The sequence below is a fragment of the Crotalus tigris genome, unplaced genomic scaffold (assembly GCF_016545835.1).
Source record: "Crotalus tigris isolate CLP2741 ecotype Arizona unplaced genomic scaffold, ASM1654583v1 scf7180000017735.2152567, whole genome shotgun sequence".
Classification (NCBI taxonomy): Eukaryota; Metazoa; Chordata; class Lepidosauria; order Squamata; family Viperidae; genus Crotalus; species Crotalus tigris.
In genome coordinates, this window is record NW_024096601.1 from 369,269 (window position 1) to 397,165 (window position 27,897).

At 37.2% G+C, this 27,897-nt stretch overlaps 1 protein-coding gene across 14 annotated transcripts in view; it reads right to left on the reverse strand.

Moving 5' to 3' along the window:
* NEO1 (neogenin 1) overlaps positions 1-27,897 on the reverse strand; it is a 62,417-nt gene that overhangs the window by 26,328 nt on the left and 8,192 nt on the right. For 13 of the 14 annotated variants that reach the window (XM_039339456.1, XM_039339455.1, XM_039339454.1 and 10 more), the window contains exons 2-7: positions 10,664-10,981; positions 7,508-7,783; positions 6,579-6,732; positions 5,563-5,699; positions 2,608-2,762; positions 1,435-1,555 (exon numbers count right to left, since the gene is read on the reverse strand). In XM_039339456.1, the coding sequence (XP_039195390.1) occupies positions 1,435-1,555; positions 2,608-2,762; positions 5,563-5,699; positions 6,579-6,732; positions 7,508-7,783; positions 10,664-10,981 (1,161 nt within the window). Of the gene's footprint in view, positions 1-1,434; positions 1,556-2,607; positions 2,763-5,562; positions 5,700-6,578; positions 6,733-7,507; positions 7,784-10,663; positions 10,982-23,642; positions 23,773-27,897 lie in introns of those variants that run through there. The other variant, XM_039339450.1, reaches the window with a different exon arrangement.

Sequence of the window (27,897 nt, forward strand, 5' to 3'; positions counted from 1 at the left end):
GAACATTTAAAAAGGAAAACAACATTTCCTGCCAGCCCAACCAAAAGCGGTGCTGTATTTTAGATAAGATAGCAAAGTCAATTGTTGGTGTAATAGGAACACAAGGAAAATATTTTGCACCTGTCCAGTAATACAATATGCTCAGGCCTTTCACTTAGAGGTTAAAATCCAATGAGGGATTTAATATGCTCTAACATGCTCTATTAGCCAAGAAATTAAAAGACGCTTGCTCCTGGGGAGGAAAGCTATGGCAAATCTAGACAGCATACTAAAAAGCAGAGACATCACCCTGCCAACAAAAGTGCGTATAGTCCAGGCCATGGTTTTCCCAGTTGCAATGTATGGCTGTGAAAGTTGGACCATAAGAAAGGCTGAGCGCCAAAGAATTGAGGCCTTTGAACTATGGTGCTGGAGAAGACTGCAAGGCGTTCAAACCGGTCAGTCCTAGAAGAGATCAACCCTGACTGCTCTTTAGAAGGCCAGGTCCTGAAGTTGAAACTCAAGTACTTTGGCCACCTAATGAGAAGGAAAGACTCACTGGAAAAGGGCCTAATGCTGGGAAAGATTGAGGGCAATAGAAGGGGACGACAGAGAATGAGGTGGCTGGATGGAATCACTGAAGCAGTAGGTGTGAATTTAAATGGACTCCAGAAGATGGTAGAGGACAGGAAGACCTGGAGGAACGTTGTCCATGGGGTCGCGATGGGTCGGACACGACTTCACAATTAACAACAACAACAACATGCTCTATTAGAACTTGGAAAGACGAACAGCAAACAATAGTGTCTTTATAAACTAGCAGTCTCACAGACACATTTATCTTTTTGAGAGCTGTGAAATCTTCAAAATCATAGCATCAAAATCAATTCTGAACACTCAGGTTTCACATATCATGCTAAATCATAATATGGTTCATATCATAGTTTGTATCAAACCCCTATAGCTTTTTCAACAAACTTAGCCTCAGGGTTATGTTGTAAATAGTTGCAAGAATGGAATATTACCTCCAATAATAAAAACACATTACCAACGGATCTCCTTAAACCGATAGTATGAAGTAGATTTCATTTTTTTCTGATACTGGTTTCAATTTCATATTGACAGGACAAAGTATTGATTTTAAAAGTCTTTATAAGTATAGAATACTAAAAGGGCATGTGTTAATTGTAGACGGAGACCATGAGTTCTAGTCAAAGGCAACTGGGTAATCTTGGGCCAGTCACTTTCTCTCAGCCCTAGGAAAGAGGCAATGGCAAACCACTTCTGAAAAATCTTACCAAGAAAAGTGCAGTGAATTGTTCAGGCAGTACCTGAGAAAAACAAAAATTATAGACAGGAGCAATCTATCCATGGGTGAACAGTGCCCCATGGGGAGGAAAATATAGCTCAATATTTTGCCCTATATTTTAACAATGTATGACTCTACTTTCTTACCATGATCCAGTATTATCAGCTGGGCTCCAGACTGTATATTTCCCACATCATTTTCTGCAATACACTGATAAAAACCTTCATCTGATTTCACCAAACCCAAAACCTGTAGGTTGTGCTCATTCTTTAAGAAAACAAAACAAAACAAAGATGTACAACATTCATTATAATGTACTCTATAAGCTATAAAAATGAGAGAGAGAGAGAGAGAGAGAGAGAGAGAGAGAGAGAGAGAGAGAGATATTGTGTGTTATGTATATTCACAATTATCTTTCCAGCCTTATCATTCTGACTTGTCCTTATTTTGTTTCTCACTCCCGCTATTTATACCATTCAATGCTGACAGAAGTAATTTAACAAGTGCTTCGTTATTTATTTACTTGTGTCATTTGTGTATTGCCCAATCTGCAAGAATTCCTGCTGCCTTATGGTGATCTCCCTGTGGTGGCTCAACCTCTAGCTGTTCTGCCCTATCAGCAAGGCCGGGAACAGACATTTTGCAGGCAAAGGGCAAGGCAGTGCTGTCTTTCTGTTCAATGTCCATAAAGCAACTGAACTGTAACACCATTTTTTGTTTCAACACTAACAACTTGATTGCATTCTTTCCTATGCTATCCACAGATAGCAGGTTGGTCCATATCTTCCAACACAAAGCAGTTGCTATACTTTATGTAAAGACAGATTGATCTTCTCTTTTCTCTAGTTTTGCTGTTATAAACTTCTAGTTGTTAGCTTTTCTTTTCTGCCATTTTACTACCATTGAGGATTTTAAGCTTGACTATAGTGAGGGGACCAATGGGGAATAAATTTTCTCCTTAGAATTGTACTCCCCGTGCCTTCAAATCAAACATGAATCTAATGACAGTACTCTTTGCAAAATAATCTAAAACTGAACTGGTACATTTTTTAGTGTCTTAGCTCTAGGATGCAGTTCGTATCAACTGTATACCTGGAAATATTTTCAGCCTAAAGATGAGGAAGAAACAGTCATGTGACGCAAAAAGCTCTTCCAATTATCTAGGGGCAAACTGTTGTGACTGGGCTATTTGAAGGGAAAGATTTTTATATTTACACTTTCTAGGGAAATATATTAGTATCTAAACCATTTGGCATTCTTTTAAGCTTGAGCTTGTGATAATTAAACCAGACCAAATGTCTTATTAAATATGTACTTACTACAATTTTAAAGTAGTCACTAGGGATAACCACATCTCCATTCTTTACCCATTTGACCACGGGAGTTGGCTTTCCACTCACATCACATTCAAACACAATATCCATGGATTCATGTGCATAAATATTAGTGGGCTGCTTCAGAAACGTGGGAGGCACTTCAAAGTGAGAGAAAGGTCAATTACTAATTATTGATCAAACAAAAAAATTGCTTAATTGGACAAGATGATATCTTTCATTTATATTTCAAAGATATCTAATTTTATTCTAAGAGACTTTCCAAAAATGAATGGTTATTGGTAAAAAAACCACAAATAATTAAACAATACAATTTTACTAAGGATAACTTGTGGGAGATTTTATTTTATTTTTTTTAAAAAAAATATCAAATTATATTTTAAACAAACAAAATCCAATTTATGAGAAGCAAAGGCGAACTTTAAAGCTTACTTTTATATTTCCTGTCATTGGCAACTATCTTATGAAACCTCAATTAAAGCTTTCGGCAATATTTTTTATATCTATCCACAGGTCAAGATCAAATGTCCTGCTTTAATGAGTGAAATACAATTCTGAGTGTCTAAGTTCAAGCATATGCTCAAACATCACCCACAAATGATCTTTTCTGAGTGCCAAAGGGAATAATTTTGTTTTGTAAGAAATAAGTGAGCCGCATCTACTGCTATGATGTTTTAGTCAGCAACACCAGACCTGATTCAAATAAATGGATCTGAAATATATTCTAACCATGAATGCTTAGAATTGTACTGTTGGAACTGTACACTTTAATGTGCATCAATACATCTGTCTTTAGTTTCTACAGGTCCCATTACCTTTCATAACTTGTTAATAATTTGCCAGTCCAGAGCCAAAAGAAGATATTTTACAAAACATCCCACTTTTAATTTTAAGATCAATGATTTCAGATAAGTGCCAGAAGAGAAACACAAAATTTCCCATTGTTGTAGAATTTAAAACTGGAAAAGCAAATACACTATTGCCAGGATATAATCTTTTAAAAGTGGCAAGCGATCATAAAGCAACAGCTGGCATAAAGCTTTGTTAATATATTATAAATCAGTTTTTAAGACATCCTAGTTGAAATCTAAAAGCTATCAAATACAATTCTCTTGAGTATCAACAACACTACCATAGATACTTTATGTATATCCATATCAACTACTCAGGGATATATTTTGGTCTCACAGGATTTGATGGGAAGCTCTTATTGAAGAAACCATTTTTCACAAAAAATGAATCACTATCTTGGTTTTAAGTTTCATAATACCTCTTCATAAAATTAAAAACAAAGCAATTCTCATTATTTCTAAATGATGTCTGTAAAGAATTAAAACAATGAAGAAGACTGTTGATGAACAATATTACTTTGGGTATGTATCTGTCAATATTTCCATCTTGTAACTCTCATTTAAAGCCTAGAACAATTTGTAACATAGCAAGGATGCTTTTGAAAATAATTCTAACCAGAGCCAGTTGCATTGCCCACCCCAGCTCCAGCAATGTGAAAAAAGTCGCGATACGTCCGCAACATGTCATATGACGTGGCAAGTTTGACACCCGTGTACTAGACACTCTTAAGATTTCCCAGGTGTCAAACAAAAAGGCAGAGAAACCACTTAAAGATGATTATAAAGGCTTTTGCTTTATTTCATTCAATGAATGAGAGCAATAGGAATGTTCTAAGTTCACACACATTACATGGAATCAATCCTATTTTTTAGCACTGAGATATTCTTTAAATCAGCTTATATATCCTGGCTGCAGGAATAATCTGAAGGACCTATCAGTTCATTTACGTTTTTCAAATGTTCATTTTAAATCTTCACTTAACAAGGAGAAAAAGAAACTCCACTTGATAGAATTTTTTAATAATAACGTTTGATATTGACAGGCCAGGAAACTCAAAAACCAATGGAATTTGCGTCATACCATTTTCAGGAATCTCCTGCAGAGCTAAATACAGTGGCTGACATTCCCAGCTGAAAAGTGAACTTATAACCTTGTCTTCCTCTGTCTGTCTCCATGTTACTTCCTGAATTACAGTGATAAAAGAGAAAACTGCCTTCTGATCATTTATACGGGGGTGGGGGGGTGGAAATCTGGTAAGTGAGATCAGATCAATTTCCTCTTCCTTAATGTACCTTTTAGTACAGAACCCTACAATTGAAAGTTGGAAATTTACTGAGGTCGAAAGTTGTTTGAGAGCGAGTTTGGTGTCAGGAGCAGGCTAGACACTAGGAGACTGGGAGTTGTAGTCCTGGTTTAGGTGCAATGCCAGCTGGGTGACTTTGGCAAGCAATTCCCTCTTATCCCTAAGAAGGAAGCAATGGCAAACTATTTCTAAAAGTGTTTCCACAGAAAGTCCTTGCAGACATCAGAAGACAGGACTGATGTTTAGTACATATGCAGATGGATAATATTATCCACCAATGTATGTATTACACAGTCTTTGTGTACATTTATCCAGATGATCTACCTTACTATATAAAAAAGTGTGTGTCTCTACTGAAGAATATAGCACACTCTTGGGATTAAAAAGTTCTTGCTATCTTCAGCCACAAGATAGCAATGTCAGCTGCGTATTTGCAAAGTAATAAATGGAGCATCTTTATCCACTGCAGACCATCTGTTTATCTGTCTACCTAGCACTGTTTTCAAGATGGAATCTTTCCAGGGGTTTAGGCTGAGCTCTTTCCCAACTGTGTATAGAAATGTTATAAATTTAATTTGCAAAATATTTATTATTCCATTGCTAAGCTATGATAATACTCTTGCTTCAATCATACTGCTCTCCAGATACCTGGGATCAGTAATCATAACTACATTTATTTTGCTCCTAAACAAAACAATGTTTTTTTTTTTTAGAGTTCAACTGCCTCAGCTATATTAGCACGGATTTTTTTTTAAAAAAAAAGTATATATATCCACATATATTACCCTGCACAGTGAGATCAGCTGGAGCTTCAATAGTTTCATTCCCATTATCCGCGATGCAAGTATATGTTCCTGAATCATCTTCGCTGATAACATTTATCTTCAGAGTTCCCCCAGACAGGAACAGAAATTTGTGAGAACTGTATAAAACAAGACACATTGCTGGAGTGATTTTTTTTGTTTTTTGAAGTGTGAAGGATTTGGATTTTTTAAACAATACAAACATTTACAACATTCTTCGGAAGCCCGGATATCTATTTTTAATGTCCTTTCTCTCAAACCATTTTCAACTGAAAATATTCTGGCTGAAAATCTGCACTAATTATTACAGGTGATATAAGTCAACATTGCCATAGCAACTATCCAAGGCTTAGGAATGTTTAAAGAGTTAATAACTGGCACAAAAACAATAATTAAAAGAAAAGCTCCAATGAACAAAACTAAAAAGCACTGAGCTATGATAACATATAACAGCCTGAATACCAAGGGGAAAAAAAAGGGGGGGGGGATATTTCCAAAGTATATATAGTTGTGTCATCAAATACTGTATGGCTTAGAGATTGGAAAGCTAGATAGACTTATAGCACAACAAGGCATTTGGTTGCATGGATCATGACGGAATATGAAATACATATCAAGATAAAATAACCTTTACTGTCATTTTTTTTACTGTGAGTACCCAGACACACAGTAACAATGAAATTATGTTGCCTGATCAGCATGGCCATTCATCCAGAACCTGACAGTTGCTCCCTAACAGAGCTGTGCCCTTTCCTAATCTAGGATCAGGCATTTTTGAAATAAGGCGGGCAGCCCTACTGCGGCCACTTCAATGCTTTCTTAACTCTTAAGACCCAAATTTGATCCTCCTTCATCAACATTTTTGGGGTTGTCAGGTCCCTCTTTTTAGCAGTCTCCATGATACGGGATAGTAGTTGCTGGCTCTGTCTGCTCTCCAGTTCTCCCAACAGCAACGATTTCTCTGACTTCCACGGGGAACATCAGAATTAAAAACTCACTTTTCGGTAACAAGCTCTTCTGCGTTTCTTGTCCATCGGATCAGAGGAACAGGAATGCCTGCAGCAACACACGGTAAAACTGCGCTCTGCCCAGTCACCTTGGTGAGGGAAAGGGGCTGTTTCAGGAAGAGCAGGTCTGAAGAAATGTCAGATTCTGCAAATAATATCACCAGGAAAATAGCAGGTTACATTAAATGAAAAGTGATGGCAATGTAATGTTCTAACTAGTTTTTCACTTGCTCATTTATTTATTTATTTATGAGACTTAGATACCGCTTGAAGTGCAAGCACTCTCTAAGCGGTGTACACCAGTAAGCAATGTATGTATATATTTACATTGCCCCCAACCATCTGGGTCCTCATTTGACCTACCCCGGAAGGATGGAAGGCTGAGTCAACCTTGAGCCGGTGAGATTTGAACCGCTGACCTGCTGAACACAGTCAGCTAAAGTGGCCTGCAGGACTGCACTCTAACTGCTGCGCCACCTCGGCTCAATTTATTTGCTTCCAATTAAACATTTCACAGCAAATTAGAATTAGACAAATGAACTTGAAACTGGCATAAATACTGGCCTTATCTTGCCATAGTGTCTAAAACTACATCTGTCTTGCACAAACAGGTGTATCATAAGTTTTGTTAATATTCACGAAACCTCCTGGCAAGAAAATTGAAACCTTTAGAACAGAGGTGTCCAACCTTGGCAGTTTTATTCCCCAGCTAGCATGAAGCCCACAGGTCTTAAGGTTGCCAAGATTGGACACCCTTGCTTTAGAATAAACTTTTATAAGGACTTTTAGAGGTCCCAGAGAAGCATCTATTTCAAATGAGCAAGTTTGAATGCCAAGTTTTTAGAATTTCTGACACCCATTACTCGTGATGCACGAGGAAGAACTAGGAGAGGAAAAAACCTCAGCACACGTGCCTGTACCTGGAAGAACTTTAATCTCTGCTTCGTCACTGTATTTGGGAGATCCACCAATTTCAATAACACAACAGTATGTTCCGGCGTCCTCATCTGTAGCATTGCTGACAATTAAAGTTCCACTTGGCAATCTGAGTACACGATCATCCAGAAAGAGGGGCTGATGGTCCAACTCCCACCTGACAAATGGTGCTAGATCAGCATTAACTTCACAGTTAAGAACTATGGGGTTTCCTCTATGGACAGAGGCAGACTCTGGCTGGGTAATGAATCTTGGAAGCCCTAAGGACAAAAAAAAAAAAAAAATGAAAAATGAAAAAAAAAGCCAAAACAAGTAAGCAAACAATGCAAGTACATTCCTGTATCTTTTCTTTTGCCCTGAGAAATTAAAACAGCATTTTAAGCTAGTATTTTTATGCAAAGAAAAGATTCATAAATTCATTGTCCAGGTGTCTTGTGAACATTAGGAATGCAAGTTCTTGTGTTATTAAAGATTCTAGTTTACCTCTGAGAAATTACTTTTGAATGCCATAACCAATAATGAGACAGTAGAAACTGATATCATACAGCTGCTCCATATTATATATTTAATTAAATTAGAGCCTAATTGGAACCACAGATTAAAATCAGAAGGGAGAAAGTAGCATGTCAGATGAATAGTTAAGTACAGCTAAAAAATTCATGAACTAAAAAGAAAAACATAAGAAGAAAAGCTGTGATAAAATATAAAAGAATAATCTTGGGCCAGTCTCTCTCTCTTAGCCCTAGGAAGCAAGCAATGGCAAACATTTCTCCAAAATCCTACCAAGAAAACTTCAGAGAGTAGAACAGGAAGTAGCCAGGAATCAACATTGACTCAAAGGGAAAAAAAAAAAAAAAGTCACTAACACAAGTAAGTACAACACAAGTATTTATTCTGCTGTTGAGTCCATAAACGGCAACAGCATAAAATATTGAATTTGCATAGCTGCCATCCAAGTTATTATAGTAGTATCCCTTGGAAAGCTTATTATAATATACCACACTTTTACTTCTAGTATTATAAAAATGCAAACATTTAGATGAATGGTCTAGGATCAATCATGCTGAAAAAAAATCTTTATAGCCTAAATATGAAAAAACTATAAATAAATAAATAACAATATCTCCCAATGATTAAGAGTAAGAAAGTTAAGGAAAGAGACAGAGGGGCTTAATTCTGGCTGCATAAGAACAAATGGACATAAAGTCAACATTGATAAAAGAGCAACAGATGACAAATGCCGGCTGCTTCAAAGAAGGAAAGTGTGGGCCACCTAGCTAATCGCTGCAAAAAGATCACACAGGCTGCTTACAAGCATCAGCATAACAAAGTAGCAACAAGGGTACATTGGGAGATCTGCAAGGAATACCATTTGTCCCACAAGCAAGAACTGGTGGGACCACAAAAGAGACAATCATAGAAAATGAAGAAGTTGGAAGAGCTTTAGAATTCGACAAGTAGCTGCCACATAATGCTCCCAAATAAACAATTATTGATTAAAAAAAAGACAAAGAAATCTGACAGTAGATGTTGCAATACCCAGAGGCAGCAGAATAGAAAAGAAAGAACTGGAGGAAATCAAAAAATACAAAGACCTGCAAACAGAGGCAGAATGACTGTGGCAAAAGAAAGCAAAGATAGCATCAGTAGTCATAGGCACCTTGGATGCAATCCTGAAACATCTGGAGCACCATTTGAACACCATCAGCATTGACAAGATCATCATCAGTCAACTGCAAAAAGCAGTTTTATTTGCAACAGCTTATATATCCTGTGATGATACCTTTAACACCACGAACAACATCTGCCTATCCCAGGCCCCTGGGAAAGATTTGATAGGTGGGTAAAAATGTCAAATCTGCAGCCAGCCATACTAATGCTATACCCTTTTCTAAACAATGAGAAATGAAAGAGGAAACTATAATTGCAAATGGTGATCAAAGTAACCATTCACCTAGATAGAAAAAGCTTTTTAAATGCCTTAAAACAGTTCGTGGCTAATAATTCTTTCGAGATATTTAATGTACCATAAAATAAATTTGGGCTGCACAAATTTGCTGAACAGCAATATATTCAATTAAAACATATTCTGACTGTTTAATCTGAAGCTAGTAAATTAGCAGCTTCTAAAAACTCCCAAATTATTTGACTGAGAAATGTTTGTTTGACTGGAAGATGTCAAAGTTCACAAAGTAATGAGGAAAGTAATAAAATGAAGGTTCACTATTTTCACTCTCTACTAAAGGAAAGTAGGCTTTTGATTTCCTGACAGCTTCAAAAAATCAGAGGACAGTAACAATGATCTCATGAGACAGATCGTCTCCCAAATTAAATGAGAATCTTGGCTATCAGAAGGGCCTGAGACCGTACTTCCATCTTGTCAGTAACAAAGTATTATTTTACTAGTGGTGGTTGGGAAATGGCTGTGCAATACACTCAAACATAAGGCATTCTGTAATGATATCAGGCAGGAAAAACCCCTGAGGAAGGAAAACACCATAGCTGCTTCATGTGGAAAAGTCTGAGGCAATGTTCACCCAACCTTTCATTGTTCTCTATTTCACTTTAATATTTTTTTTAAAAAAATTAGGAAATGACCTCCATAGAGTGGGGGAGGAAATGGCAGAGTCAGGAATTATACTAGGTTATTTAGCTATTTAATGTGTACCTGTAACTAACCTCAATATGAATAAATCAAAATGATATATAATATAAACCAGACATAGACCTTGACTTATGACTACAATTGAGCCCACGATTTTGGCTATGTAGTAGTTGTAAAACCTGTCCTAAAGTTAACCCTCTAAAGCAGTGTTTCACAACCATGACAACTTAAAAGTTATAGCGACTTCAACTCCCAGAATGTCCTAGTCAGCCATTTTCCATGCTGGCTGGGGAATTCTGGGAGTTGAGGTTCACACATCCTAAAGATGCCACGGTTGAGAAATATACTGCCCTAATGCTTCAAAACAAGAAGTGGTCTCTGAGGACTGCCTCTTTTTAAAACAGACATTGCTTTTTTGGACGACTACCTTCTCAGCCTGTTTCTCCTGTAGTACGCAATATATATTTATTTCTGCAGAAATATTAACCTCAGATTTGGAAAATGTAGGCAATAGATATTCGAACAAGGTTTTCACCTGCAACTGTAAGCTTAGCTGTCCTGCTTACAATGGTGCCAAGATTCTCCACCGTTGCCACACACTGGTAATGACCTTCATCAGGTTTATTGTGCTTGGAATGGACAACGCTGTTGATTAACAAAGATCCATCTGGTAATAACTGCCGGCGGTCGTCGGATACCAAGTTCAAGAAAGTCCCATCCTTTCTCCATTCAATTTTTGGAGGTGATTCACAATATGCTGAACAGTTCAGTATAACAGAAGAAGCTCTAACTGACAGAGTGTCCACTGGTTCTACTAGGAAATAAAACGGAGTAAAGGTTCTCACCGTGGGTTCTATAAGAGAAAGAGAGAGAGAGAAAGAGTGTTATTTAGGGCATTCCAAATATATTATGCAGAAATCTTAAATTATTACAGATATAAAAAAAGACTTTCACTGCTCCAAAATCTACCTTCCCTGTGTATCATACTAAAAAATCCTCAAGCTTCATCATCATCATCATCATCATCATGTTGGAAGGGACCTTGGACCTAGTCGAACACCCTGCTCAGGCAGGAAACCCTATACCATTTCAGACAAATGGCTGTCCAGTCTCTTCTTAAAAACTTCCAGTGTTGCAGCATTCACCGCTTCTGGAGGCAGGTTGTTCCACTGGATAATTGTTCTCACTGTCAGGAAGTTTCTCCTCAGTTCTAGGTTGCTTCTCTTCTTGATTAGTTTGCACTTTGGAGAATAGCTTGACTCCCTCTTCTTTGGGGCAGCCCCTGAGATACTGGAAGACTGCTATCCTGTCCCCCCCTCGTCCTTCTCTTCATTAAACTAGACATACCCAATTCCAGCAACCGTTTCTTATATGATTTAGCCTCCAGTCCTCTTACACCAGGGGTAAGCTGGCTCAGAAATTCTGGGAATTGAAGTCCATGAGTCATAAAAGAGCCAAGGTTGACTACCCCTGTCTTACACGAAGAAGGCTAGATTAGCAGAAGAAACCACCATCAATAGTCCAAAGAATGACTTTTGCAATCTGGCAGGTAAATACTAGAGAAGAACAGGAAAAAGCAGTAGCAGCTTCTAGACATTTCAAAAGAAAGAAAGCCTCTAGTTATTCTCCTTTTTGGAGGATGGAACAAGTGTCTCACAGAAGCCTTGGCTTCAGGTGAATATACATTGCCCTTATATTCTCTTTTTAAAAAGGAGACAGAGCAAGCAACAGTATGTGTGCCACTAGAAAACCTATGGCCCCCAAATTAGCATGCACAACTTGTAATAGGCCATGCTCAGATATTAATAAAAACCTTGATCTCTCTCTATCAATACAACTGTAAATAAAAAAAGGAGAGAAAAAAAATGCAGATCGTGGCTTCTGGGATTCTTTCCAACCTTTTCATCTATATTCTTTTCTGTCTGACCGAGTACAGTAATCTGTTGAATCTCTGATATACAGTGGAAACCACAGGGCTAGTAGCATGTGCTTTATTATTCATCACATGACCAGAAGAAAGGTGGCCTTGGAATGGAACAATCAGCAACATTTTGAGCACCTAAGTTCTATCACTGGGGTTCACTGGAATTTTTTATGGAAAGTTTTTCTCCATAATTTTCACAGATCCAGCCCATTACTAAGCTCAGTGTGTTGCTTGCCAGCTTCCCCTATTCTGTTCACTCTGCAGATAATTATCCTATGAATCAACAGGATCTGGAGAACCTTTATATCATTTGTTTCCAACATTTCAATGGAATTGAAAGAATAAAAATGAAGATCCATTCTGCACAAAACCTTGAATTAAATTATGCAAGATTATGCTGCTGTGTTAATAAGTATCTTCCCTCCCTTGTAATATTACTGATCCAAAAGAGAATGTGCTTTGTTTCTCCAATATTTTTATATAGTAATTCTGGCATTTAACAACAAAAATTAAATTAGGCCTTTTATGTATCAATGAACTTAATGCAGGTCCTAATGTGGTTTTCTTATAAACGTATCTTACAATAACTACAGGATTTAGAATTTAATATTTCATATTCCATATGAACAATTTCATGAAAACTTTTAGAAATTATTTTGCATCTTGGGGAAGATCTTAAGAGTGGGGGAAAGCCTTAACGTACAAAAAGAGATTCCATCGCCACATACATTTTCCCCAAATCATAAGCTCTTGCAAGTACAGCATTAAACTAGGCAGGAGAATTAAAACACTGTAACAAACAGAACAATAAGCAGGACAAAGGAACAATTCATAAATATTTACTTATCCTCTTTGTTCTCCTTGTGCATTACAGCAACGTCATAGCCACTAGATGGCATTCAAACCAACAAAATAAATGCCCAATGGTGCTCAAAATTAAAATTTTGCACTGCTGTAGGACTGCTCCTTTATGGGCAAAGTGTCAGATGCTCACTTCTAGTATATTTATACAATTTCAGAGGTTAGATCAGATATTTTTATTACAATTCTGAAGCCTACCTTCTAAAGATTTTTATATTTACACATTAAATTTCCTCTTCCCTAAGTGTGTATTGGCTACAAGATACAGAAGAGAAAAAAATAATGTAGTCAACATATCCAACCCATAAATACAGCTCAAGCTGAACAGTAACTTTAGAAGGTATTAAAATGTTGATATGTCTTATATATTGAGGAAGTCAACTCTTGGTTCTTCGAGGTCATTACTGATCCCTTGCCTAGCCAGCCGATCTTGGGGTTCCAGCAGAGTTCCTTCTCAATTACTAACAAAACTTTAGGGATACTAATGTTACATTATTAAGCTACTCCTCCTCTCTTGCCTGCGAAGAGCATCCTATCTTGAGTAGGTACTCCCTGCCACTGCAGTCAGAACTACAAGCATGCAACCTAATAACGAAAGCAATAAGGATGCACAGTTTGGAGAAATTTATATTGTCTGCAGCAATTGACAGCTCTGCTTGGGTCTGCTAATTCTCCATATATAAACTGGAAAAATGCTTTGCATTTTAAGGATATACATCCTGGCAAATGTAGGCCTTAATTGCCAATCGGAGACAAAATGCATAAAATAAAGTGTCAGAAACGGAGACAATACTCTAATAGCTTTGTTTAAAAGCTTATTAAGAGTGGAAACAAAACGTGTTCCATAAGAGCCAGACCCCCGGCTAGTTTCTCTACTACTGAATCATCCACCTTCCCCTATAAGGGAGAAGAGGTTGGGGGAAGCAGCTGGCTGCTCTAAATGTAGCTCCTTGTGACTCTGGTGGTAAAGGCAGTCCACGCTCCAAAATTATTTCCGTAAATCACGATCTGGATTTCAGCAACAGCTTTCATCAGCACTAGCACTGGATTCCAACTCCACAGCCAAAATATATATAGGAAACTGATTCACCGAACTCTCAAATGTCCAACTGATTTAGAATCAACTTGATCCCCTTTTAAACATTCAAATCAACTTTCTGATTTGGTCCGGAAAGTTGAGTTGATTCAACAATGTGACTGAAATCGGCTTTGAACAGAATCACCAAACTTGAAGTTTTGCACAGCCCTATATACTCAAAAAATAAAAATAAAAATGAATTTATCTCCTCAATGCATTCTCCCCTCCCCCCCCTTTTTTTAAATGATATGAAAAGACGGGAATTGTACAAGTAGTGGCTGAATATATTGCACTTATTCCTTGCACTGGTTGGCTGGCTCTTTCCAAGTACAATCCAAGGTGTCGATTTTGATCTTTAAAGGCCTATTTACATTTTTAAAGCCCTGAATAATCTTGACACTTCCTATCTGCAGGCCTGATTATACCTATATGAGCCTACAGAGAGATAAGAGAAGTCCTCATTCACTGGCTTACCATGTATCTTACTAGATAATAAAGTTCTCCCAGCAACAATCCCTTTCCCTTGCAATTTCCTCTCTTTGCTTTAAAGACTAAGGACACCTTTTTCTTCCCAATCTGCATTTGGCAATTTAAAAAGATGATAATAAATGAAACCAGCTTTTTAAAGATAATTTCAGAATAATTACTTCTGTGTTAGAATTGCCTGCCTTGGGAGTCCGTTTTTCCCACAGTAGATTTCAAATCTCCAGATAATTGACTAAACAAAATGAAATTAGTTGGTAGTTTTGTGCAACACATTTGGAACCAGGAACAGTATTTCTGCATGCATGGACAACTGACTGCAAAGAATACTCTGTATGCGCATTTAGATATGTAGATCTGTTCCCTTTTCACTGAGCTATATAGAACAAGCAACATGCAACAAATTCATTTCAAGGTATCTTTCTGTTCCCATTGTTTTGCATGTATCGTTGCTTGCCTAGTCTTGCTACAAAGAAGCACAGCTTATTCAAACCGTTTACATATTGTCAACACCTCTTGCATCTGCATCAGTCAACTTTCAGTATGTAACTCTTGCAATGTTTACTGAAGGTCACTGACATCAATCCCGTCTTTTGACAGACAGGCACAGCATTGAAAGAGTCCTAAGAACAGGGACTCGGCTGCAGGAATTTGCTTAGTAGAATACAAATAATAAGCGTGATGATTTTAATCTCTGTTATGATCTACATGGAATAAGGAAATCTATCTCAATTTCTAGATTACAATCAAAAGGGAAAAAACAACGTTAAAACAGAACTCTGCTGGAACAATTGAAGTTGTTAAAGAAAGCAAAGGATGTGCTGCAGCCAATCAGTTAAAGTACAGCAAACAAAATTTCATTAATTGTCCTTTCTGCTGTTGTTTCCCAGTAACTGATACCAAATAAATGTTGATATCAGTCACTGTATTGATTATGTCACTATGCCGATTAATAACTTTGATAGATTCATCCTTTATCTCTTTTAAAAGGGGATTAAAATAATTCAGATTAGTGTTAATCAGTAGATGTTATCACAGCATATTCCATGACTTAACTATGAAATTTCTTTCAAAATATAAGAGACAAGAGTTAGGTAGAATATTTCAAATGTGCCACATACACTATATATGCCTATCACAACAAAGGTAATTACTATATGTATTTCCCAATTACTCATTGCCAACACTAACCCCCCATCCATTATTATTAAATTCCTCCTGGATTTTAATTATTCTGGATCAATATGGCCTTTGTTAGAGAAATGAACGTAAGAATTAATTTGCTCCATAAGGCAATACTAATCTTGATCTAATGCAATGAAATTAATCTTATAGTCTCTCTCATTGGCCAAATATTACTTAAAGTCTTCTATAATAACAGGAATCATTTCTCATGGCAATAAATTTTATGCTAATTATGTATAGTATATAACACCTTGCATCTGTCCTGTACCACTTCTAATCAGCAGCTAAGTGCCAAGGTCTAATACTGCAGGAAAATTTCTCTATTCACTTTGATTGTTTCAAAATGTATAAACTTTTTAAATTCTGTAAAAAAAATCATAGGGAAAATGATACTGCATCATTTTAGCAGCTATTTTTTCTATATTTTCCCTCCTTTTCATTAATTTTGTGATTAAATTACAAATAAAATCAATTTGGTATTCAGATTGCTTTACATATTTATATAACTGCACCATATTTTTATTTAACTGTTTTGTTTATAGTTCCCTTCTTAGCACTAAGCCAGTGGTTCTTAACCTGGGCGATATCGCCCCCCATGGGGCGATTTCATTTTTCAGGGGGGCAATGGAACGAAAAGGGGCGACACGGGGGCGAAGGAATGAAAAGGGGGCGATATGGGGGCGATGGAGCGAGAAGTTTTGGGGACACTTTTGAGACTTTTTCGTACAGTGAATCGCTGTATATCTGTCGTACAAAAACATCAGATCGCTCGCTATTAGTGGATTGAATTGTGTTTTCAAATGTTCCTCCAGCTAGCTTCAGTACAGACCACCGTACATATGTGAATACTCATCGCTTATCTTCATGCGCGTTGCGCAGCAGCCTCTACCCTTTTTATATTTCTTTTTGTGTCTTAAATTTCACTTGTAATTCAATCATTAAATGTTACTGTTTTTCTTTTCGGGCATTTCACTTTCTTGCAATTGAATTTTGTTTTCAGTGGTCAGTACATTTAAGTGTCTTGAATAAATAAGATAATAATGAAATACATGTATCACGAAGTTTGGGAATAAAGTGACGGGTGGCACCAAAATTTTTCACACAGTTGAGATATGGGAAAAAGAGTGGAAATAAATTATTTGCATGGATATGTCCTGATGACAATTTTAAAGAAAACAAAAAAAATGTTTGCATAAATTGAAGAATTTATTTCCTATGTGGTGATTGAGAGGTTATGTTGGGGGAGGGGGGCGATGACAACTTCCTCGTTGGCTCAAGGGGGCGATTCGTTCAAAAAGGTTAAGAACCACTGCACTAAGCAATGGACACAGCTTAGAGGTAAGTCAGACCCTTTGGCTGCAGAAAATTTTCCTTTGCAGAATCACCTTTGTTTTAATACATGAATCCCAAAATTCTGCTTTCCACAAAAATCATGGCTAAAGTTATATTGCTGGATCTAATTTTCTACATCCCCAGGTACTTTGATTATACAGGAAGTTGTATGTTAATTATTTGTAGCAAAATAAGAAATATAACTCTTGTTAATCATTTTCATGTAACATAGTAACCCTTCTCTTGATATTTACAAAACACTCAAAAATTCCCAGAAGAACCTGAAAGAATGCCCAACTGCAGCAAATCCGGTGCCAACAATCTACTATAGTTTCATTACTGGAATGGAAGCACATTCTAATCTAAAACACCAATTAAACTAGGGTTATACTTTTGGATCTGGTGCTAAAAAGAAAGCTGCAATCCTTATAAAAATGTGCACTAATTAGGAGTTTAACTGAGATTTAATTATACATTTAATAATTTTGGCCCTCCTTGCTCACCATCTGGGGGAGACAGGCAAGCTGTGTGTCTCAGAATGAAGGAAAGGGGACATATGACAGAAGCAAACCAGCGAAGCAGGCACTATTGTTACTGATCAAAAGAAGAAAAGAGAAATGAAATGTTCTTTTTGTATTTATAAAATGTAACTATATTACTTGACAGTTGTTTAGAACTCCTATGCTAATAACAGATTTCAACAGAGCTGCATACGTGTATGTGGTTCTACTTGTGATGGAAAGAATACAAAAAAAAAAAACCCCAATACAAACCCTGATTGTTTTGTGTCTTTACTTTTCTGTGGAAAAAAAAATAGTAGTTTGTATTAAATAGTTCTAGTGACTCGTTCACATTGCATGGAAGACCTATACAGTATATGGTTTTTGTTTTGGTAGGTTGCTGCTTTAACCAGGGCATTAGGAGTTATACGTTGTGGCGATGGCTTTAATCTTCATACACTGCCCAAAGTCAATGCAATTAGGAGAATCTATAAATAAATGTATGCCCGGCATATTAAGCAACAGCATAATGTCTTTGTGTGTCTCCTTGATATGGAACACAAATATATTAGTGATGGACTTTGCATCATGACTCAAGTTTATTTATTTGCCCCTTTGCCTCCACTATGGATGCTTACACTGCTAATATCACCTAATGATATTAAAATTATGTCCATGCCATACCGGAGAACATAATGCCAGAGTTGGAATCTAGGTAAGAGGTCTGTGAAATGATTCGGATTCAGGAAGAAAAGGGTTACTTGTTGCCTGCTTGGAGGCACACATCACACCTGTCGGCCATTCATTATAGAAGAGACACGTTTCAAGAGATGCCAACTGGTGTAATGTTAGAACAGAACAGAACAGAACAGAGCTGGAAGGGACCTTGGAGATCTAGTCCAGCCTTCTGCTCGAGCAGACCTATACCATCTCTGACAGGTGATTGTCTAGTCTCTTCTTAAAAACCTCCAGTGATGGAGCACCCACAATTTCTGGAGGCAGGCTGTTCCACTGGTTAATTTCCTCCCTGTTAGGAAGTTTCTCCTTAGTTCCAGGTTGCTTCTCTCTTTGATCAGTTTCCAACCATTGTTTCTCGTCGTTCCCTCTGGTGCTCTGGTGAACAACCTGAGCCCCTCTGCCTTGGGGCAACCCCTCAGATACTGGAACACTGCTATCCTGTCTCCCCTATTTCTTTTTTTCTTTAGACTAGCCAAACCCAAGTCCACGTGTGTCCATGTGTGGCCACGTGTGGTTTAAATCACCTTCTCCCGTTTGGATCTTGGACCCTCCCAATGGCTCCTAAAAGACAAAACTAAACTGTTCCTGTAGTTAGTGCTGGCATTTTCACAGGCCTTGACTTGTTCTGCTTGGACGAGTTTCCTTTCCCCACCCACTTCAGTGACATAATTAAAAGCTGCTTAACTCCATTGCAATCTTAGGGAAAGATGAGGGAAATGGTTCATTAACATTTATTTGACTTAGATAACCCAATGCCTTCAAGGCATTCTAGACTGTTTGATTAAACCTCACAGAAACCTTCAGCCCTACTAGTCATGAGGGCTAAAGATAAGAACATATGGGTATTTCTAGCTTATTTACTATTTACTATTATTTACTATTTCATTAGAACAATATTTCTTCTCTTAGGAAGCTGAAACAACTTAATGCATGCAATTGCAACTTGACTTTTAAAGCCTGAATTTTCTCTAAATGGGATAGAGAAAGTATTTTCAAAGTTTCAAAACTGGTACTAAGCCAGAAGAACTCAATGTGTTCAATATGAAAAGGCTTTCACTGAAGCAGACTTTAATGCAGAGAATGGTACTGTAGCATTATCACTGAGATATATTTCTTCCTTACTTCGGTCAAAGCTAAATTTAATGGAACTTTGGGGAAAAGAATGTCTGTTAAAACTGAGTGTCTGTTAAATCTGAATTTGCATCACTGCCATAATTTATGTTGTTCATTTGATTACTCAATTAAGGTTTTCATTCATTTTAGTTTGTCTTCTATTTAATTATATAAATGAGGCAAATAACATCAAAACACTAATCATGTAATTTATTCAAAATAAAACAAATGGAGGCAAATGAAATAACCTGCATCAGTGATCCAGACTGCTAAGATAACAAGAAAAACATCTGATCCATCCGAAATAAAAAAAAAAATTATCTGCTTCATTCAAAATCTGCTGAATGCCAGTCCAGAAAATTGGGGATTTGTTCTATGACAAATTAAGTTGGTATCTGTCTTCGCAACAACCTATACCTTTATGCCCTAAGTTGTCAACTTGAAGCTTGTTTGTTTGTTAATGGAGGGAAGGAGATATAAATTTGTGCCTTTATTAAAAGAACAAACTGAGGAAATACATTTTTCGGGGAGGTTAGGGTTAGGGTAAAATTAAATTCCTCTGTAAGTATAGCAAATATTTATGCCCACTATTTTCTTTGTTGATTGGCATTCTATCACGTGCCACATAACTATGCATGTAGTGTTTGCTTTGCCTGCTTTGGGTTGTTTTTTTTTCGTACTGCAGCCATGGGAAGAAAAAAAATTATCCATTGAAGATGCATTAATTCCTAAACATAGAAAATGAACATCACATGAATAATGAATTAGAAAATTTTGCTACATGTCAGCAGCTTTGTAGGAGGAAGCAGTATTTATGAAGTCCCTTAGGAAAATAAGAAGTTAAAAATGGAAAAGACGCACACACTAACATTAACGCCGTTAGAAAGTTTGAGAATTCGTAGTAGTAACATACCATGGAGAGGGAGAAATATATTATACAGGCACATTCAGAAACAAACTACAGATGTTGTGTAATCGATATAGCTTAAAATACATTCACCCACACTAAATGAAGCTCCAGAAGAGACAATCTAGTACAGAAGAGTGGGGATAGGGCAACATATGGTTTTACTCAGTGCTTTTGGGGGGAAATCCATTACAATATGAGTCCTGCCTATTTTCGCTTCGCACTTGTTGCAGCTACTATCAGTTGTGTCTCTGCAGAAGCCAGACAACTGGGCCTTCTTATATACAAGAGGACAATATGGTCACCATGCTTTGCAGAAAGAAAAACATGAAGGTAAATTGAAGGTGATAACTGTAAGAGTAGCAAGGAGGAAGGGGGCAAGCAAGGAAAAGAATTGAGGAGGGGGGCTTCAATCTTCCTTCACCTGCAATGCATTAAAATGGCCAAGTGATAAAATTTGGTCGTTTCTTCTTTCCAACTATCATGGTGAGACTGAGAATGCTGGAATGAGGTTAGGTATGATGGAGGGAAGGGGACAAGGTAGCCTTCAGAGAGAAAAAGAAGTCCATTCCTGATCTATAGGACACAGGCACACATAGATCACTGGATGATAGCCTGGAACAGGAGAAAAAGGGGCCATCAAACCCACATAACTAACAAATTCCAACTCTTCTAAGTTAGAAAGCTACGCCATTCATCATCACCATCATCATAATGCTGAAGTCGGCAATTCCCGACGGGTGGAGTAAATGAGATGATATGAAGAAATCAATGCAAACATAATTCCTTCATCCCGTAATTATTTCTGCAATCCCTATGAAAACATTTCCAAGCGTTGGACAGCATTCAGATCATCAGGGAAAACTGAAACATATAAATTTGTTCTTCCAGTACTGCAAAGAATGAATTCGCAGCACTATGAGGTCCAGTAACTTTGGCTTATTTTACCAGTGTTTTATAACTTGCCAATGAATCAAAGCCTTTTCACAGCGGATATTTCCAGTCCACATGCATCCAATTAGGCTTAAAAAGAGTTCAACGAAAAGTTGTTTGACCTAAAATTATGACCTAATTGCTTCCAAACTGCCCAAAGTTTTTAGTAACAATAGCTACTGAACTCAGAAACTCTGCCTTCATCTTTCCCAAGAATGATTGTGCTCATGTGGGAAAGGAGTTTTTTTGTTTGTTTGTTTTTTTGCCATTAATTCTATCCAGACAAATGTGGGCAATTGCTATCAACAGATTCTAAAAAAACATGCAGTACTCAGATCCCCCCCCAAAACCACATCAACAATAAATGGAGAAGCAGTTTCCTACTGATTTTCCAGATAACAAAAGAAAGATGGGTAAATCATAACATAGACAGAATAGATCTATAAAAGATCTATTAAGATCTATTCAGGTCCTGCTGTCCTTGTAGAATACCCATAGTCTTTCAAAAGCTCCTATAAGAGCTAAGGGTTATTTGAGGAACTGACTCTTCCCAATTATGTCAACTCTCCCAAATAAGGCAGAGGTACCCAACCTTTTGAGCACCAGGGACCAGTTGTGTGGAGAGAGGTTTTTCCATAGACTGGAGAGTGCTTGGGCTTGTGTGCTGCCTGCATCCCATGGATGGGGCTTTGCTTGTTTGTGCGGACCAGTTGGTGGCATGCCACGGCCCGGTACTGGTCCACGGATCAGGGACCCCTGCCATAAGGTCTAGCAGGAAGGGCATGCTCCAGGTTTGGATTTTAGGGAGAGCCATCTGGTGGGGTTCAGGAATACAGCCTCTTCTGTAGTTGCATTCACTTTTTGGAGCATCATTTTCCCCAGAGATTAGATTGGAACAGACCTCATCAGCCTTTCACAAGGCCTTAAAGACATGGTTGTGCGACCAACCTAGGGATCCAGATTTGTGTGTGAGCATCTTAAAGGGCTATGCTGAGTTGTGTTGTATTTTTTATCTCAGCTATGTGTTTCTTTATTGTTTTATGTTTGTAATTATTGTTAGCCTCTCAGACACAGGGAGGGAGGGAGGGAGGGAGGGAGGGAGAGAGGGAGAGAGGGAGGGAGGGAGGGAGGGAGGGAGGGAGGGAGGAAGGAAGGAAGGAAGGAAGGAAGGAAGGAAGGAAGGAAGGAAGGAAGGAAGGAAAGGTTGCTCCTCCAAGTTAAACTCTTTACAACTGGGGGGGGGGAATTGCTGTGTATCTTTTGCATGCATGTTTTGTTGACAAGTAAAATATTTTGATATATTAAAATTAAAACTGTCAGAGTTGCTTATAACAAATAGTTATAAATTAGGGAGGCATTAAAGAGGTAGCAATAGCACATGGTAATCTTGTTGCATGCTGTTGGTGCTTCCTTAATTGAATGCCTATTTTTTCTAGAGCTACGTGGCTACTATGCAACTTCAGGGAAAAGTGCAGCTTTTAAGCAGCCACCAATAGACACAATGAACAAATGTAAAGTTAAGTTATAATACTTCTAGGAATTCATTTCTTATTAGCATTTTAGGTAAACATAATGAATAGGATTGTCCAAACAGGGTGCTTGTCTTCCTAAATATCAATTTATAATTAAAACAATTTATAAACAATATATAAACATTAGAGTCATTCCATTCAAAGCCCTTTAGGAGCACTGCATGCCAACAATCAATCTCTATTCAAATGATCATTAAAAGACTTTAATAAAGTTAAATTTTCTGAAGTCAAAATCACTGTAGAAAAAGGCTCCCATAATAATCAATCAATCCAAAATTATGGGTTTCTTTTTTTACACAGCAGTATCTGCCAGAGAAACCTTCTGCCCTTTTCATAAAGACAAAGCAAAAGCAGAAATCCTCATTTCCTAATTATTTCCTAGTTATTTTACAATTACTTCCTTTCAGGAAACTTATGCAGTCTGACTAGCTCCAACACTAATAACCTTCTTCAGAACTAAGCTATCCAAATATCATAGGAACTTCTAGACTAGAAATAATGATAAATATGGGGTTCTGTGTTGACCAGCACAGCTTTTATTTTGGGAAAATAGCTTTATTGGGAATCCTATGAATCTCATCCCTAACAAATCCAGATCTCCACAAATACAAATAATGATTTGATAAGTCTACTGAAAATTATAATTGCAAGGGACTAGGAAGCACAAAGAGATTTCCCAAGCAGGAATGTACAAGCAAACGATCCCATTTATTAGTAAAAGTACTTGCTTGTGTTTGAGTGTAGTAGACGTGCTAAATTCAGTTTCTACCCAATCAATGCTCAGGGGGCGTATGTAGATTGTGGCAGTTATCGTAGCCAATGAGGTTTATCCAAGGCACGATTATTGCTAATTGAAAACTTGAGAATGTGGTGAATTGGTAATGGCTGATGGCAAAAAGACAGAAAAAAACAAGAAAGTCCCACTTGCCTTTTGGGAAAAGCAGCTTTGGGACAACCATGACCTGGACGGTTGAGAATCTCCATAAACAAAAAGGCAGAATGTTTCATTCCTCTTTTGCACCTTTTTTCCTCTCAGAAAGGAAATGAAGCTCCAGCTCTTTCACTGTTACATCTCTGGGGGAACAAGGGAACTGCAGCATAAGATAGACAGAGAGAGGATAAGAGAGAATTTAGCTAACTTAAGTGAACTCAAAATTCCAGGGTTAGGTGGATGACCCTGTCTCTAAGGCAGCGGCCCCCAACCTTTTGGGAACCAGGGACCCGTTCCGTGGAGAGATGCTTTTCCATGGACTGGAGGGGGCCTAGTTTCGTGTGCCTGCATCCTGCAGATGGGGCTTTGCTTGTTCGCGCGACCCAGTCTCTGGCATGCTGTGGACCGCTGCCGGTCCACGGACCAGGGGTTGAGGACCCCCGCTCTAAGGGTCCTAAAGAATCAGTGGGGCTAATCACAGAACCATTCTTGGAAACGTTGAACAACTGTTGAAGCTTCAGAAGACTAGACAAGAAGAAACATCATCCCATCTTCAAAAGGAGGAGAACCTGGAAAATTATCAGCTTTTTTGCTATTCTACAAAATCTTAGTGTGGTGGTATGTTTCTTGACTACCGGTTCCTTTACTTAAAAGGCAGAATCTGTCCATGACTTCAGTATCTTTACAGGTAGTCCTCAACTCACATCATTTGAAGTTACAACAGCACTGGAAAAAGTAACTTAGGACTGTTTTTCACACTTACAACCATTGCAGCTTGACAGGGTCACGTGATCACCTTTCTGCACCGTTCTGAGAAGCAAAGTCAAGGGGGGAGCCAGATTTATTAACAGCCATGTTACTGACTTAATCACTGCAGTGATTCCCTTAAAAACTGTGGCAAGAAAGGTCGTAAAACAGGGCAAAATGCACTTCACAAATGTCTCACTTAGCCACAGAAATTCTGGGCTCAACTGAGGTCGTAGGTTGAGGGCTACTTGCATTGTGGCTTCTAAGGCTGACTGCTATCCTTGTTGCTATTAGTTTGCTGTTCTTTATATTTAACTTTAGTCCCATTTTTCCCCCCACTATGATCTCTGATAATATATTAGCTGAAGCAAGAAGGAAGGAGGTGGATATAAATATCACTGTAAAACATTTATAAATGGTGACCTAGAAACCAGAAATTATTGCCATCCCTATTTTGACAAATGTACTTCAGCAGTATATTTTATGTATAGGATTAATTGAAGTAAGCTGACTTTCTAAAAATTGCACGAGTTAATTAGATTTGTATTGCACTCTTTGAATATGTTCATAGGTTATGATGGAAGTTTCTTGTCACAGCAGTTTTTTTTTCTTTTAAGGCAACTTCCTAGGCTATTATTATCATCATCACCATAATCAAATATGGAAAATGAAGATTACTGATTAATTAAATACCGACAGAACAAGGATCCACGAGTTATAGCTTGGTTGAATAACCAGCTTTTTCTTATATTTATCATTCTTTGCTTTTTATTAAGTCTCTACAAAGGGGGAGGTGCCCCTTACATGGTTTCTAACAATTTTATTTCTTATTTCTTAAACAGTTTTATCCCACCCTTTCTTTAAGATATTTAGAGCAGTGTATAATCTCCACTCTTTTTTCCCTCTTACTGACATACATGAAGCAGAAATACAGTGACTACAATCCCACATCAACTTCATGAGGAAAGAATTTAAATCCAAATCTGCATGTTTTAATCGCAATATTTAGCCATTGTCATGCACTGGTCTGTAGAATACTATGTTCCCTCTGCAAACTACAGTGGCAAGCCACTACAGCTTTAAATCCCAATTGTCTTATTAACACAGGATGCTATTTACATTAAAATAGCTGCACATTTCCATTTAGTTTTGCATACAATCACTGTTTTCTGTCTCCTGCTGTGGCTACAGATCCTTAAATACTGTTCAACAAGAAAGCAAAAGTACCCAAGCATTACTTGGTGGATTTTCCATTTTATATATGTGGGCACACAAACATTAAGATTGTAATTCTGTATTCACTTCTTGGAAAATAAGACTTACTGAATCCAAAATCCTAATTTTAAAGTCTTATTATAAAAGAATAAGCAAGCATTCATAGAAATAATAGGAAAAAAATCTACTAACAAAAAGAAGACTATTTAGACCAGGTAACATTTTACAAATATTTCATTTAATAGGGTTTTTTGTTTTTTTTTTAAAAAAGGACTGTTTTAAGGAATACTTTTTCTAAACTGAGAGAACACTGACTGTTTTGTTTGAGCCTGCCAAGAGCCATACACCAAAATCAGACTTTCTCCCCCCTAAAGTACACAATATTAGTTCACATCACACAAGCTTCCTTGTTCCTACTTAAGTGCTCTCTTCTGTGAAGCAAGGCTTTATATGCCTGTGGTGGAATAAGCCCACTAGTTTATTTCTCTTTCAAAATGTATGCAGTTAATTAAAGTGTAAAGTAATACCTGTTTTGAAAGTTTGGCACAGAGGAGTGACATGTTCTTTTAAACTGAGAATGTGTCAAAAAGAGGTCAATTTGTGCTCAGGAGTCATGCACGTTTTTAAAAGGCATGGGGAATTAGTTTGGTTATTATAAGTTCATCAATTTCGTGCAACGGCAGGATTTTTCCTTTCCTTTTATTTTTCCCTTTAAATTAAGAGAATGAACTCTTTATTTCCTACGCAGACAATCTGAGAAAGATTTAAACAATAAAACAATTCATTTTAAAAAAACAAACCCAGGGTACAAAGAGAAGTTATACAGCCTCTGCTGAGATGCTCAAGAGTTATTTAGGAAAGAGTAACTTTTGGGAGCTTCCCAGTAACAATCACCACATGTCATTTTGCTGAGACTACAGCACCACTGCATATTTTGCCTACTTGAACCTAAGAAACGTGTAACCCAGGGTGAACAATCAGTGGCCTTCACCCCTTAAGTAATCCTTGGTCTAATCTTTTATGGCCCTCAATTAATTTCAAGAGCCCTTTAAAGAAAATCAATTCACCTTGAGTAGGAGCAATCTGTCAAGGAAGGATAGACAAAAGTATCAGAAAGAGAGAGAGGAATATTGTAACTTTACTGTCATACTCCAGTCTTATTTACTGCTGGTTGAACTCTCTATTCATTACTGACATGCAGTTCTTACAGATTATTTCCAAATAAATATGAACCTCAACAGAAAAAAAAGATTTCTCATTGTGTACATTTTCCTACAGATGATCATTATTTTACAGTCATAAGGTCGTGTTCAGCAAAAGCAATACTTTAGGTTAATAATCACTTTCGTTTCCTAAAGTATGCTAAGGAGAAACATCTTTGCAAACTCCCTTTAAAACATTTAAATGTATTATGAAAAGTGTGCATCAAAGAAACATTTTTATTTCATTTTCTAGATTATTTCCCCCAAAAATATTATTTCTAACAACTGTTATGATGTGCATATTATCAATACATTAAACACATTTCCAACTGCATTACACGACTACACAGTGGATTCCAGTGATGATAAATGCATTCATTATTTTTTGTGTCAATGAAGACATTTTCCCTCCTAAGTGCAAGTTTGCTTAAACAGTTGTTGATCAATATTCTGGGGAAGGACTATAAAGCAGCAATAGAACTTGTGCTTCATATATACACAAGCACATTAAATAAAAAAAATCCATTATTTTTACATTCAACCTAAGAGTTTTTTCAAATGATTATTTTAAATCACTACAAGATGTTTCAAAATTATGCTTATAAAGTGACTATTTACACAAGGTATAGACTGAAAAACTATATTCCACAATGAATCAATTATTTTCCGAAGTATACTTTGCCTTGTTACATCCTTATAAGTGAATTATAAAAATTCCGTAAGCAAACTCTGGCCAAGAAACTAAATCCACTAAAGAAATTCAGATTAAACATCTAGTCTACAATTTCAAAATTGTATATACTAGTATAGAAATTTACAGAATCACTACATTTGATACAAAAATCACAGATCAAGCACAACTTTCCAAAGGGAAAAGTGGCTGAAATACAACCATACCAACAGGAACCACAATTGTCTAAGTTATCTGCTGAATTTCCTCATAGCAGCAAAGCTTAGTACAGCTTTTGGCAATTTGTATTTAAATGGCAGAACAGATCTCAGCCTTCCATATTCTATCAACATACTATAGCTGAATTCACACATTATAAATAAACCAACACTGTCTGGATTAAAAGAAAACTTTTGAA